The sequence below is a fragment of the Solea senegalensis genome, linkage group LG8 (genome assembly GCF_019176455.1).
Source record: "Solea senegalensis isolate Sse05_10M linkage group LG8, IFAPA_SoseM_1, whole genome shotgun sequence".
NCBI classification, from domain to species: domain Eukaryota; kingdom Metazoa; phylum Chordata; class Actinopteri; order Pleuronectiformes; family Soleidae; genus Solea; species Solea senegalensis.
Window position 1 is genome coordinate 17,824,587 of NC_058028.1, and position 15,500 is coordinate 17,840,086.

Consider the following 15,500-nt stretch of genomic DNA (forward strand, 5'->3'; position numbering starts at 1 on the left):
GTGGTTCATTCCTCCAGTGTCCTTGGGGGAGACACTTAAACCAAGACAGCCTCTGACACTTGTGCTGTTAGGGTTTGAATTGGATGATAGAGAAGCACTTTTTGTGTGTGAATAGGTGAATATGATTCAATGTGAAAAAGAAATGTAATTTTAAGGGTGAATAATGAAGATGTCAGTGTTTTTTTTTCTTCAGCTCAAGCTTCTCAGTGGCGGCATGGAATGGTAACTATTAATCAACCAAACTGTATGCATTACAAACGTTCTGAAGAATCTGGTGTGTACTACACCCTGCATTCATTTTTTGCAAGGATTTAAAACTATTTAAACTCCCTCTTACGTCATACAGATGCAGACTCAGTTGATCATGGTCGGTGACATTTTGAAAGAAAGTCTGAACATTCAGTTTGAATCCAGTGTTGCACAGTGGCGTGCCATCAGGACGGGCAAGGTAAGCAGTGCTTGACCAGTTAAAGCTATACATAGGGTAAAGGTCACTGCATGCCACCTATATATCATATACAGAAGACATGATAATTTCTTCAGTACCTATTTAGTAGCTGTAGTAGCTGTTTGAAAAGAGTGCTGTGTTATTGAGGTCAACGGAGCTCTGTGGTGTCGGAAATGTGACTAATTTTTTAGTCTAAAGGTACATACAGATCTAAAGCCTAACTGTAGACACGGCCTGTGGATTCGGAATCAATTAGGGTTAGTTTGAGTACTTCCAGTTGACTCACAAGGAGCAGGCATACAACTCATATTTTTTTAAATATTTGTGGCACTGTCACAGCAAGTGAATCACAAATAGAGCGTTTGATAACAATGGATCAGTAGGCGTTTTGTTGTGGGGGTAAAAAAAATTTAACGAACATTTTTAAGGATTCTTTTAAACATTTGTGCAAATGTATATACAGTAAAATATGCAGAAAGATAAACTAAGTAATTGTAACATATAACAGGAAATGAATACATATACAGTTAAAGACTGTACCCTGTAGAATTACATTTGATAAACAGCAGATTTTTGAGAGGGAAACAAAGCCACATAACTATATGATAAGTGATATATGATAACCGTTATTATGTATTTAAAAGTCTCCTGGTGACCATCAGAAATAATTATTATGCACCTTTGCATAATAATTATTGCAACTCATCATATGTATCCTGTTCATTCATCATTTTCATCTTTTGTTTCCCTAGAAACTCTTTTAGAACAATTGTAACATAGCGGTTTCTACAGAGATATGGAATATGCCATGAAAGTAGTTAGGAGTGTGTTACATCACACAGTATACACTAAAGTCTGCATATCCTCTTACAATTGTATCCCTGTAGTATATTGTAAATAACTGCCAGATGCTGAAAAGTGTTCTGGAAAAAAGACATTTTGAGGCTTAGGTGTTAAAGAGTTAAAATCATTTATAAAAGTGACAGTGTGTCTGATTAAGAAATAATAACAGTAAGTGAAGTAAGTGTATCAGCAGAGGTTGCCACCTACCTGGTTAGGATCAGGGTGCAGTTGCATAGGTGTTGCCATGGCTGCTCCACCTTTTTCTGGGCTCTGTTCTCCTGGTCTGGTCTGGTCTGCATTGAACATGGAGGAATGACTGGGACTGGTTTTGGTGTTGATGTTAGGACTTGTAAAGGCATTGGGGTCGTTACTGAGAACATCTTGAGTGCTCACAAGGGTTTGTAATTCTGTCTGTAAAAGAAATGCACAGAACAAGAGCTAAGATCAACATTGCGTTGACTGAATACAATGGCAAGTCTTGTTGCGGTCTTGTTTTAAACAAAAATATAAAAAGAGGAATTAAGCATCATCAGACAAACCAGGTCATAACTGAACTAAGCAGCGTTGAGGTGAATGTTTACATAACTAAAACAAGTCTAGCTGTGAAACTCTGTTATTTTTCATTCTTAGGAAGTCAGTTCTGTTTAAACTCTTGAATGAATGAGAATCTTCACACACATTATTAAAAACAAACAGTTCTATTTGTACATTTATTTCGTAAAACATGGTGCGAGCTGACAATAGTTTGGCTAAATTTATGCTAGCGCATTACAGTCTACCGTAAAAGTTACAATATTACAAAAACAAAGCTTGTAACGGATCATATTATTTCAATACTTAGTGTGCTTTAATATTTTCCAGTTCAATTTTAATCTTGTCACAACTAAAATCTGCAACTTTTTTCTTATTAATGACAGCAATGAACTCTCCTGCCAACCAAGGATTATAATTTGGAAAAACATGCTATTCATTTTTCAGGAAAGACAAGACTTGGCACAAAAGTTAATGTAACAAATGACTTTGACAGAGATGTTGTCAAAATCACAGCTGTCATCGAAAAACACAGTCCCGTCTGTGCCACAAAAACACTCTCTTTACTTTTAACAGGCATCCTCTGAAGACTTTTGCAACAAAGCCCTCCTTAGTCAGTCCGTCATCATCTAACCGCTTTATCCTCCACCAGAGGGTCGCGGGGGGTGCTGTGCCAATCTCAGCTACATCGGGCGATAGGCGGGGTACACTCACTACTATGGTCAATTTAGAGTGTCCAATTTACCTAATCCCAACATTGCATGTTTTTGGACTGTGGGAGGAAGCTGGAGAACCCAGGGAGAGAACCCACGCACACACGGGGAGAACATGCAAACTCCATGCAGAAAGGCCCTTGTTCCAACCGGGGCTCGAACCCGGGTCTTCTCGCTGCAAGGCGACCAAAAAGCTGTGTCATTGTCTTCTCTTTTACCAGCACCTATCCCTGGTTGTTCACAACTGTATGTGGATAACCATGATGGTTTGTCAAATAGAGAAACCCATAATACCGCCATTCTAACAAATGGCTTACTCAAAATGGCGCACTCCTCACCTGCCACCTTGATTCACACAATCATAAGCTGTCCACTCACGAACCCTCTATTGAGCACTCGACCATCCTTCTTCCATCTTTTGTGGTGGAATCAGTAAGATGGGCAGTCACCCAAAGATCCCTTCAGCGACTGAAACTGTGGACCACCTGGTGCTACATTTGCTCTGGCTTCACTGCATTACGTAAGGCTCCCCAAGCCTTGAGCACTACCATCAGCCTCTGTTCCAGCTACCACCAGACTAAAAACAAGACAGAGGCCAAACATGACTCCACTGTGTCACTGTTCCACCTGTTCTAATGAAGATGGCACGGATAGAACATAGCCACAACTCCCTCACCAGTACCACTGCCACATGTATATCCCCCATCTTATTCACCCTGGGTTACCAACCCATGTTTTTTTTCTGAGAACAGGAGGAAGACATGCAGTGCCATCTGCATAGGTTAATCGTTTTTGGTGTCACTGGAACTGGAAGCCTGCTTGGTCAGCTCTCCTCCATACTGTTGGCAATGACTAATGTTTGGCTGACCACCGAAACCACTTACCAACCTGGGCAGATGGTATGGCTCTTTACCTAATTATTACCAGATTGCTCTGCCAAGCTTCTCATCTGCACAAGCCACTCAAGCTTCACTGGCCAGATCTCTGATCCATTTGCTTGCCTGTCCTCTGCTTCATCCTGCCTTCCATCTCCACCATTGTAACCAATCCCTTTTACCCTAAAATATATACATTTTTCCTACCACCTGCATCTAAGGCCACAAAGAAAAGACCTCTCACAACTGCTACTACCAGGAGCCATCATACACATGAGGATGAGGAAAATCTCCAAATCTCTCAATGTTAAGAGCCAAACAAGTAAAATTACACATATTGACACAAATGACACAGAAATCATTATAACTCACATATTACAACTATCAGTTAAAACAGTCCATACTGAAAGACCCTGGTGTTACATATCAAATGACCATGTGGATAAAATACTTTTACATTTACAATTTCTTGTTATCCAGCAAGTAATAACAATATTAAATTTAATCAAATGGCCATCCCTACCACCAACCATGAAGAGGTTCACTCAGTCTGTTGACTGTTAACCCATCCTTGAAGGTGTGCAACAGACTCACACAAACAATGAGCATTTGGAAAAACATAGACAAAGAGCTTGAGAATGACAGAAGCAGAATTATGGCTGGGGTTACAAAGCTGTATTATAATTTTTTGCATGTTATCATTTTGTACCTGCCTTTCAGGTTTTACTGATTGTAATATCAGAGTAGTGATTTTGAGTTCAATGAGGAAGGTATACTAACAGACATACAATTACAGGCGACAATTGTGGTCACATACTGTATGTATAATTTATGTGGAGTCTGAGCTGCAGTTTTGCTCTGTTTTGACATGCTGCCATGCAGAAAGAGTGGAAGACAGCTGACAATGCTTATGGCAAATAAATCAAATCATCCTTGTTGTCGGTGGGTAACAAAAGTAACAGTGGGGAGCTGTCAGTGGGAAGAATAAAAAGCTTATTTTCCTAACGTACTTCAACAATCAAACTACAATGTCACAACTATGGTATGTGACATTGTGACTCATATGTGATTCATAAACCACACAGTAAGACAATAAGAGATCCTCTTAGAGTTAGCCAAGGCCTTGCTTGTCGATACATAATTAAAGTGAATAGCTGTCATTTATGTGATGCATGTCTCTGTGGAGCAAAAATGAGGTTGATGGCAACACGATGTACACATTCAATAGCTCTTGAAAAGCTCACAACTGGCAAGTCACACCATCAGCTTAGTTCAAGCCCAATATGATCAACCACTTGATATATAACTGCATCCATCTTGTTCTCAATGTTCCCATTTGTGTAGCACTTGAGTGTCAGTATGGACTGTTGTAACTGATAGTTGTAATATGCAATGTGAGTTCTAATGATTTCTGTGTTGTTAGTGCCTGACATTGATCCTGTAGCACCTTAAGAGAGATGCACACTGTCTGACATGTTGCTACAGGATTAAGGATGGAGAAAGGGACACCATCATTTGTATCATTTTATTTGTTTAACTCTTTTTTTGATATTTTCCTCATCATCATATGTATGATGGCTCCTGGTCAGGTGTTCTTTGCCAGTTGTTGCCTGTATTGGATTATGTATGGGGTCTTGATCAATACACCTGTACAATGCCAAAATGATAGGACCTGTATATGCTCAGTTTTTTAACAGTGTTATGAGGTGGAGAAAGTGGACAGTGGCGAAAGCAAAAGAGTTGCTCAATCATTACTCCAAGCACCTAAACAAACAGTAATTCCTTTCAGTAGCTCGAATAAGGGCAACTGCCCATGATAATGACATTTTTCCAAACCTTGACACCCTGATGACAAATTATTGCATCTCAATACGTTTCAAACAGTCCTGTTGAAGCCATTCAATCTAGGTCTGTTGCTTTTGCTCTTTCTCTTCTTGCCTACAGGACAATTATGCAAACAGGTGCACATGGACACAGTCTAAACGCTTGTCAATTCAGCTATGCATCTGAAATCTAAAGACTGTCTATTGGAGAAAGGCTGAGTGTGTCAAATGTTTGTAATTTTCCCAAACACAAGGTCAAGGTTAAAAAGTATAAACTTCTCTCTCCAGGTCTATGTTTTCTGTTCTTTACAACTTACAACGTTTGTCATTTTTATGAGCACAGGCAACTATGGCTAAGTGACTGCCTCTCAGAAGACACTATTCAAATGGGACATAACTGGTTTACAAGCTGTGAAAAATTCACTGTGTCAATTGCTTTGTGTTCACACATTGCTTTGGGTTTATCCTTTTCAGACACTACCAATAATGACCTGCATATCTGACCACTAGTTCTTGTCCATGGGGAGAAGTAGAAGCAGCTGAAGATCGTGTTTGATTGGCCAGAGGGTTGTTTTTTTTGTTATTTTTTGCTGTACATCATTTGGCATATGTTTTTAAAAGGAGCTCTATTCGATGTAATTTTAAGCAAGAATACCCCACCATGCTTGGAGGCAAAGATATTTCTGCATGTGCATCGTACAGCGAAAGCCTCAATCTAAGTGGGACAGCCCTTACTATGTCAGCAGTTGAACCAGCACTTTTCACTTGCCTGTTTTAAAGGAGACAGGGAAATCAAAATGTCCCTTTGGGACTCTACAGCATGGATAAGATTTAGGGCATACTTTCTGCTTCTCATGTGATCAAGATTTTGTGTCTCAGCACTTCAAACTAAATGCTTGCAGTCTCTGTATTATTTAACCATGCTACATCTCCTGTAGTTTTAAGTACTAGAATCAGTTGAGTACACAAAGATACTGTAAAAAAAAAAGCAAAGTTTTTATCGTACCATTCAGCAGCTTGTCAGAGCTCCAGTCACTGATTTGTGTGTGTGTGACAGAGAGCAAAAGATTAGTGGAGACAATGAGATTGTATGACATTAAATTTGTTTGATTATGTATGCACTAATGTCTAATTAGTAACTAATGTCTAAAGTCACTAATTTTTTGTTGGCTCTTATTGTTTCCATGGAAAATGAAAAAGGATAAGCAGAAAACAGAGAGAGATAGAAAGGGAGCGGTGCCTGCATCAGTAGCATTTGAATAACAGCATGAATGTGTTGTATTCATGCATCACCGCATAATGTAGTGAGAAGAGAGAGACAGGAAAAGTGTTCTGTTTTTGCCGTGCTGTTTTCATGTGTGCATCTTTTGTGTATAGCTTTGTTGACCCACCTAGTCTGGTAACATATGGACAGAAGTTTGACTACACAAAAGGCTGTACATAATCTGACCTACACTGAAGACGGTCTGGTTGAAAGTGTGTTCTTATATTCATAGACACACAAAAAAAGCTACTGAAGCGACACAAACAAATGGATTCACACAAACACTGTCATACACAACTATGCACAGGAAAATACATAGAACATGTTGACAGGTACAGCATACCAAGTACATCCATAAAGCACTATGTGTGCACATTCACAGTACAATCAACCTCTTTGTGTATACTTCTCGATGGAAATAATAGCACCCAAGAAAACAATACCGTGAAAATTAGCTGGCAAAATCACATACATCCTAGGAGGAGAAAAACAACAGAGCTAGCAGAAAACTAAAGATGCACACAAGCCAAAAGTACATGAAGTAACTGCATAAATCATAGATACCAACAAAGTCACAGAAACACAAGTCAGCAGCCATGAAGAAACACTGTGGAAAATTAAAACATCTCTTTTGAATGAGAACTAACAAAGTAAGAAAAGAATCAAAGGAGTGAAACCTAAATCCAAAAGGGGCTCTGACAGTTCATGAGCTAATAAAGAAAGAAAGTAAAAAAAGATTCAATAATCACTTGCATGACAACCGTCAATCAGTTCACCTTGTGTTAATGTGGACGCCATCAACAACTTGCTACCAAGCAGCATATATAAGTACCATAATATAATGGATCACCACAGTTGTATTATGTATGGTGCCAAATAAAAAAAGGATATTAGTCGACATCTTGAAGTGTTTGTTCCCTAAAGCGCTATAACACTGAAGGCAAGTGCAAACAGGGAATATATTAACATAAATTATGTCAAGATTTTCATTTAAAATTAAAATGTATGCTTTTGATATTAACTCGACAACATTCTGTTTAGATATTGGTTAAAATATTCCATTTCTAATGATACATTTGCTGTAAAACACAAACACAGACAAACTGACACAAACATTTTTAAACTAAATATACATAAAAAGGTGTTTTACCAGGATAGCTTACTCTATTCCATAATGTATATTTGGTTTGGGTTGGAATACATTTGTTTCCTCATTAAAAAACATGATCTTTTATGATGATATAAGTTTGTGCATGTGCCAACAGTATGTATGGGTAGAGCTGCTTGTATCCTGGTTTGTATCCCTGTGGTACATTTTGAGCATAGACATTCGTCTGTGAATGTGAACTTTAGCTATGACAATTTGCAGGTTTAACATGTCTGTAGATGTTGCTAAAAGTCATATTATTTGATATATTTTCAGAACGCTACAGAAACTTCTCTCCATTTTGCAGAAGTGTGCTGGCTAAATTAAACTCTGCGCCATTGACCTGTTGTCTTGTCTCTCAGTCTTATCTAGGACTGAAGACTGCTTCTGCTGGTCTTGGGTTGACTGCTGCCTCAGGCATGTTCTCTGTCTCAATGTGAGTGTGTCATTGAGTGTTTGTGTATGTGAGGTCCAGGTATAACTCACGCTGTGGTGACCTACCACTGCACAAAAGCAAATCCCGACAATATAAACAATTACATTTTCAGAGGAAGGGATGGGAGGTAGGGTAAGGATAGATATAGGTTAAGGTTAGGTTTATGGTTGTGATATGGTTGCCCGGGATGCAGGATGAACGTAAAAATAAGAATGAGCAAAGCAGAATGAGATCAAAAGAGATATTATTGGAAGAATCTCTTAAAAAGAAAGAGACAGAGACAGACACAGGGACATAGAGGAGAGGAGATAAACTTACGCACGTACGGACCATGCTTACCTTAATGGGGATCGTTCTGTGGAGCTTCAGTGCCCCCTTCTGGTGAAACCTCACAAAACAGGCAATGCAGTAGTTCTCTGTGCATTCAGCACACTTCTACAAAGAAAAGACACATGGTGCAGTCAGAGAGAGTGTGTGTGTAAATATGCAGAATACATGGAGGTCTTGAGGGAGAATTATAATAAAACACATTGATTATATAATGTGCACTCACAGACTGTGTGTATGTACAGTATGTAATGGAGAAGATTTAGACCTATGCTGTCCTTTCCTTTAACCTCAGTCTTTTCAAACTTTGACAGGAGGGATGAATATTCTCTAGCAGGATGCTGCAATTTGTGTGTGTGTGTGTCTATTTTTGTGAGTTTGTGTGTCAGAGAGTGGGAGAGAGCAATGGAGGGAGTGCCTGAGGGTGTGCTTGTGTGTAAATGCATGCATTTGTGTTAGGTGTGTGTTGTGTGGTGAATGCATCTTTAGGGAGGTCATTATCATTTCTATCTGTGAGAATCCAGTCTTATTAGTGGGGAAAAGTCCTTGCATCAGCAGGTTGGGGAGATAGGCCTAGACCAGGTGGATGGAGAACACGCGCAAGGCCAGGAGGCATGAAGACAGTCAATGAGAAGACAGGATACAAGGAAAGGGATGGTGGGAGTGAGAAAGGAATCAAGGCTCCCCCTGGTGGCTTTTCAATATATTCTTACTTCCAGGTTGTCCTCAGCCAGCAACCCGGAAGACTACATCCACGTGTCATGTATACAGTCAATGGTTTGGACTGGCTTGCAGGTTTACCTGTCAATACCATGTCAAATTCATAGTGTAATGTACAGTTTAGTCCAATTTCCTCTGAAGGAACAGCATGACTTTCTTTTGATGGTAGAATAAAACAGTATATTTCTGATTTCAGTTACTTTAAAGCTTTAAGTCTCGTCCTTACTCACTTACTACTTCACTACTTTATGGACTGGTGTTATTATCATAGGTACTTCAAAGTAAAATAAAATAAATCAAAAACACAAAAGTCTAAACACAAAAGTCAAAAAACAAAGTATTATATTACCTTTTTTGCTGGACTCTTATCTCCTCCCCCTTTAGGATTTTGTTAGGTTTTAAGTAATACTAATTAATTTGGTGTGTGTCTGTGTGTGTGCATGCATGTGTGCCGGTGTGTCTCTGTAAGCGTATCGCTGCAGCATTGCCCTGTAATGGTCTCATAAAGTAGGGCCTCATTTCCCATCTCAGGCCTGAGGATAAGTTACAGCAGATCCACAGGGACTAGGCATCCCTACCAGGCTGCAAGCAGCATATCGCTGAGCTTTCCTGTGCTATGCAGAAGGAAATTCAATCCTTTTTTTTTTTTGCTTGGATAACTCTGGACTACAGCACAAAGCTAGGAATGCAGTGCATGTGTAGATGTGATCTTGGTCGAGCCATAGTTAAAAATAAGCCTAATTGTGTATGTGATTGTGTTTGGGTGTGTGCATTTGCCGTTGTTAAGTGCAAATCCAGACATAATGGCAGACACAAAGTCATAATCCTCTCCAGTATTGCCGTCATTATAGGGCAAAAGGGCCATCCACAATGTGTGTGTGCATGATGGAATTGTATATATAAAGTATATGTGTAAGCATTTAGCCTACGTGCTTGCCCAGACTATTATAAACATTGCCATTAAACCCTTCACTAAGGGGTACAGGGGGCAGCAGCGTGGCTTTCACTGGACAATTCAGCACCAGCATCATCAAAAGCACTATCAAGCAAATGACCGCACTGCACTTAAACTAACTCATTCCACAACAAAGTGGCAGAAAAATGATGGATGTCAGCAGAATCCGTTCAGCCCCCCCCACCCCCATCTCCTCTGTCAATCTCTCATTCTCTGTCTCAACGTCTCTCACAAGCCTCATTTATTCAGTACAAAACTCTGCTGGCTTTGGAGTCAAACATAGGAATTACACATACGTTGCGGGGATTTAGAAGGCAGGGATGTGGGAGTGACCGGTCATCAAGCAAGCATTATTCAGCTCAGTCTACCACAGTCCGTTATGGACAGACACACACACTCTCAAACACACACAGAGAGAGAGAGAGAGAGAGAGAGAGAGAGAGAGAGAGAGAGAGAGAGGCTCTTATTCACATAGACAGTTTGAGGCCACAGTTCTTCCTCCTGAGCAGTAGTGGATGAAGTGTGAGAAAGAATAAACAATGGTGCCCTCCGAGGTCTCGATTATCGATTAATGGATCTAGTTAAACTGTTATCAGTGCAAACACGCAGATAGACCTAACAGACTGGGCAGCAGGTGCACAGTCAAACAGCGGCCAGGAGAGGATAGAAAAGGACAAATACGATGGGGGAGGATTAAAAAGGAAGACAAAACCAGACATGGATATGGTACAGAAAAGGGAGAATGAGGAAGAATCATAAAAGGAGTTGATGTGTTCAAGGGAGAAAAAGAAAGTAGCTGAGTGGAAGAGCAGAGTTATCTGATGACAGGGGGAGTTATCAACTAATGCAGAAGAAAGTTGAGAGAAAAGAGTCACAGAGCAGACGAGGGTCAAAAGGGAACCGAAACAGGCAGATAAATAGAGAAAGTGGGAGGGGAAAAAACAAAGATGTGGACGATTCAACACTTTCTTGGCAAAATAACTGGTTGATTTGGGATACTTTTCAAGAGCACGTCCCCTGTCGGGAGATGTTTGTACCTTTGTCAGGAGGAAAACACCATCATTACGAGAATTTCAGCCATACAGTGTGATTCTTGTGTGTGTGAGTGTCTGTGTACATACTAGTCCTGCTGTCTTGACTTCACACTGTCCACAGACTGTTCCCCTCAGCCTGTTTTTTCTTGTCCTCTGAAGAACACTGGCAGGAGGTAGAGGTGGTGGCTGAGGTGGGGCTAAAAAGAGCACATATAGGCCTACTTTTAGACTTGAAAAATAGATTTACTATAATATAACTGATGTCACTGATGTCACACAGAGATGAACAGAAAAATAAAGTTTGTAATAGTTTATAACAGCAGCATTTAACAGACAGAAGTGTATGTGATGTTTGTTTTCTCTGCAAAAAACAGTAAAGAAATTCTTCAAATGGTAGTTTTAATCTTTAGCCATTATCTGTGACAAAACACAAAAGATATTTTCAAGCGCCAAATACTGTTTTTGTGATCTTACAGACTGGCTCCTGTCATGGAAACTATCCACCTTACTGAGGTAACTGTGGGCAAGACACTGAACCTCACCGTGGTGGTGTTCCGTTATCGCAAAGTTATTGCAACAATTACAATTACTCACCTGTTAGTGGTTCATCCTTCAGCATTCGAATCTTCATCTTGCCTGCAGACAGCTTATGAGAAGACAGAGAGGCTGTGAGTAACCTGAATTTGTATATATATGCATGGCAACTGCTCCTGTGGTGTGTGTTTTCTATTGCATCACTTCTTAAATATGCAAATGGTGAAACAACTTCAAAACTTGAGAGGTTCACTCTGGGACTCTTTAGTACTGAACTGGTGAAAAGTTAATAACAACACACAAATTCAAGTACTGCATTCAGAAATCAAGAATTTTCATAATATGGGGAGGGAGTCGCCTTTCAACTTGAAGGTTGTGGCTTGGGCAAGACACTGAACCCCAAGTTGCTCCTGACGGCATGTGAATGGGTATGAAAGATAGAAAATGCACTGCACATAGATGCACTCAATGAAAGTGAGTGAATGAGTGTGAATGGGTAAACGGCAAAACTGTAGTGTAAAGTAGCTTTGAGTGGTCATCAAGCCTAGAAAACTGCTATACAGTATAAATACAAAACACTTATCATGTTTAGATTTTATACTATGACACATTACCTCTATATGGTTATTCCCTTTCAAGGTGCATGTTACGGTGCATTGTCAAGGGGACATTTAACAGCAAAAGGCTGATCTTTTTTTATATTGTGAACTCAAAGGCATTAGGGTCCCTCCCCCGAGAGCTCTGGCAAATTTTTCTGGAAAATTAAGAGCTGGAGTTCAAAATGCAATCTCGTTTCAAGCTATGCACAGTGACCTTGGTATTTTCACATATGGCACATCGACAACCTCAGTGGAAAAAGGAATTTGGAGAGATCTATCACAGGGCAGGGAACCCCTAGAAAACTCCTCTCAAAGAGTTTTTTTTAATCATATTTGAGGTCAAATAGAGAATGATGTCAGCATATTTGTGTAGGCAAAGATAGTGAGTGGCATAAATATAACATTTATGATATTTAAAGGCAAACAAAAGCACAAATGTAGGCTTATATATATATATATATATGTATACACACACGCACACACACACACACACACACACACACACACACACACACACACACACACACACACACACACACACACACACATCTTTTGTACCTTTTGGAGTCTGTTCTCCTTGTCCTTCTTGGTGTTGTTTGTTCGAGCGTTGTTGTTTGAAGAGCCACTTTGTCCAGACTTCCATCTGAACCCTGCTGAATGCCTGAAGACAGGAAGAAAAGATTGTGTGATATAATTATTTTGACCCTGGCGAATGAACAATATCATAGGTTCCCAAAAACAAAGAGAACCAGTTCCTCATCCACGTTTTTATTAGGTTTTTTTAGTCTATGTCCAAGATTGTTTACAGTTTGTACTTGATTTTGTTTTCTGGAAGGACACACTACATTCTACATCAGAAGATCCACAGACAAATCAAGGGAAATTAAATGAAAGGAAAGTGGAGAAAGAGGATGGAAATGTCGCTCTCCTGGGCTGACATGTTACCATATTAATATCTAATATGGGTTGTAACCATATTAGATATTAATATGCTTCATTAATGGGATCAATGTCAACCCTTTTCTGGTGGCACAAGCTGACCAAACATCCTACAAAGTTATTACTACTGTACCTGATCTAAAAACAACAAGAAAAACACATAATATACAAAATATAACACAGAGACAGGACAGAACTGCCATTTCTTAAGACAAATTCCTGTTCTATTTGGTCATACATCACAGAGTCTATAGTGCAGAGAGAACAGTGAATTTGGGACATAGATAAATATATTTACTTGTCCACATCAACTGTGAAACTCAATCAATTTATTCTCAAATTAAATAAGATTTGGAATATTTGGCAATGCAAGCAGCTTGCTACTCCTTCACTGACCATTGGTGAAAGTGAACAAACAAAATATTAGCATGAAAAACACCCAAAATCACGACACAACTAAATCCTAAATAACTGAAGTTGAATACATAAAAATGAAATGGAAAATCACTTTTGGTGGCAAACAAGGAAAAGCACTTTGCCACACAACAGAGTAGGATCATTTATAGGAAATATACCTTTACAATCAATACAAGATACACACAGAGACTCGTGCAAGACGATCCTGCCCTGCCAGTTGCAGGAAGTGAAGAAGTGGATCGGACACCTCATTTAAACATGTGTTATTCATGCTCATGTTGTTGAATTATTTAAGCTTTTCATTCTATTGTGATGTCTGGCTGTCTGTGAAAGAAGTTTATTTTGGATGGAGCTGGCAGTCTGTCAGGGTGCAGGAAGTCAGCCTGTGTGTGTGTGTCATGGCAAGAGTTGCCAACAGCCCAGACACTGTTGCTGTGCTGTGCTGACACTGAGGGTGGGCGTCAGCTAATCACCCTAGCGATATCACCTTGGAAACTGGACTGTCGCTAGGGGAGACAGTTGAGGCAAACTCCTGTCGGTGCAGGATGACAGGGTGTCCCCTCGGGACAGGCAACCTGGAGAGATAAAGTGTGAGTGTCTGGTTGGATGTATCTCTGTGGGACTTTTCATCTCATTATCTAATCCACGCAGACATAATGTTCATACATCAACACACACACACACACACACACACACACACACAAGCTTAAAACATATACAGTAAATAACAGACACATTCCAACAGTTGTTGTCTCTGTCTTGCGCACACACACACACACACACACAGATCTCTCTCTCTCTGAGTGTTTGTGTGCGTGTGTGTGCCTGTTTTGTTAAATTCAGACTGACGCAGTGACAATGACATGCAGTGACCTGACAACACCTGCTACAGAACACACACACACACACACACACCATTGTCAAACATTGCTGAAGACAACCTCTGCATCACTACTTACTCATTGGAAACAAAATATCACAACACCAAAAACCACCTGGTCAAAAAAACAGCAAAAGTCAAAGCAGGAGAAACACAGCGAATGTACTTGGAGCGAGCTCATATTTCTAAATAGCAAATGAACATCTGCTGTACCTGGACACATTTAGACTGGGAAACCACAACCCACAAACACAGAGCTATCACCTTTAACTGACCTGTCTCACCCAAAGGGAGGAATGAGAACATCTGCGTCTCACACACACACAAACACACACAAAACCCCCCATGGAGACAGACACACTTGCAAATGCTTCACACATTTTAAAGTCCAATGCCAAAGTAATTGTGTCGTCTCTCAATTCCCTCTCTCCCACTGTGAGACAAGGGGTGAGCCAAAACCAGGAGGGCTGAGATGGAGAGAAAAACTCAAGCTGAAGCCGACTTGGACATTAGAAAATGAACCCTATCAACAGGCAAATTTAGGCATGTACTCATACAGACCTGAAGTAGGTGGTAAAAAAAGTCAAAAATGAAGTAAAAAATGCACACATGGGAGAAAATATGAATAAGGGAGGGACCCAAAAGAACGAGGAAAATGGGAACCTTAACTGCACTTTCAGATAAGAGCAAGCACTAGTGTCTGTGAGCCATCTTGGCCTAAAGACAAAGCTACACTAAATCTGCACTTGGCAAGCCAAAACAGAGAATGATGAACTGTGTTTACCTCAAGCTGCTGGTCTGGCTTTATTATCGCCTATGCACTGTTCACAAACTGATTATATAGCTCCTCCTCTCAGTAAACTGAAATTGTTCACACACTCTCTTTGGGCACGTACATCAAGGTAGCGTGAGAATGTATCCCAGCTCTAATACAAAGATGAGCAATTCATCTGCTCCGGGAGCTCTGCGATTTAATAGACAAGGAGAGGCGGGGGGAAGAAAACACATGGTGCAC

At 40.1% G+C, this 15,500-nt stretch overlaps 1 protein-coding gene across 4 annotated transcripts in view; it reads right to left on the reverse strand.

Annotated features, from left to right (window-relative positions):
- Positions 1-15,500, reverse strand: part of zbbx (zinc finger, B-box domain containing) — a 52,809-nt gene that overhangs the window by 29,798 nt on the left and 7,511 nt on the right. For 3 of the 4 annotated variants that reach the window (XM_044032046.1, XM_044032049.1, XM_044032051.1), the window contains exons 4-8: positions 12,808-12,910; positions 11,711-11,762; positions 11,204-11,313; positions 8,420-8,515; positions 1,499-1,702 (exon numbers count right to left, since the gene is read on the reverse strand). In XM_044032046.1, coding sequence (XP_043887981.1) covers positions 1,499-1,702; positions 8,420-8,515; positions 11,204-11,313; positions 11,711-11,762; positions 12,808-12,910 — 565 coding nt within the window. Of the gene's footprint in view, positions 1-1,498; positions 1,703-8,419; positions 8,516-11,203; positions 11,314-11,710; positions 11,763-12,807; positions 12,911-14,092; positions 14,277-15,500 lie in introns of those variants that run through there. The other variant, XM_044032050.1, reaches the window with a different exon arrangement.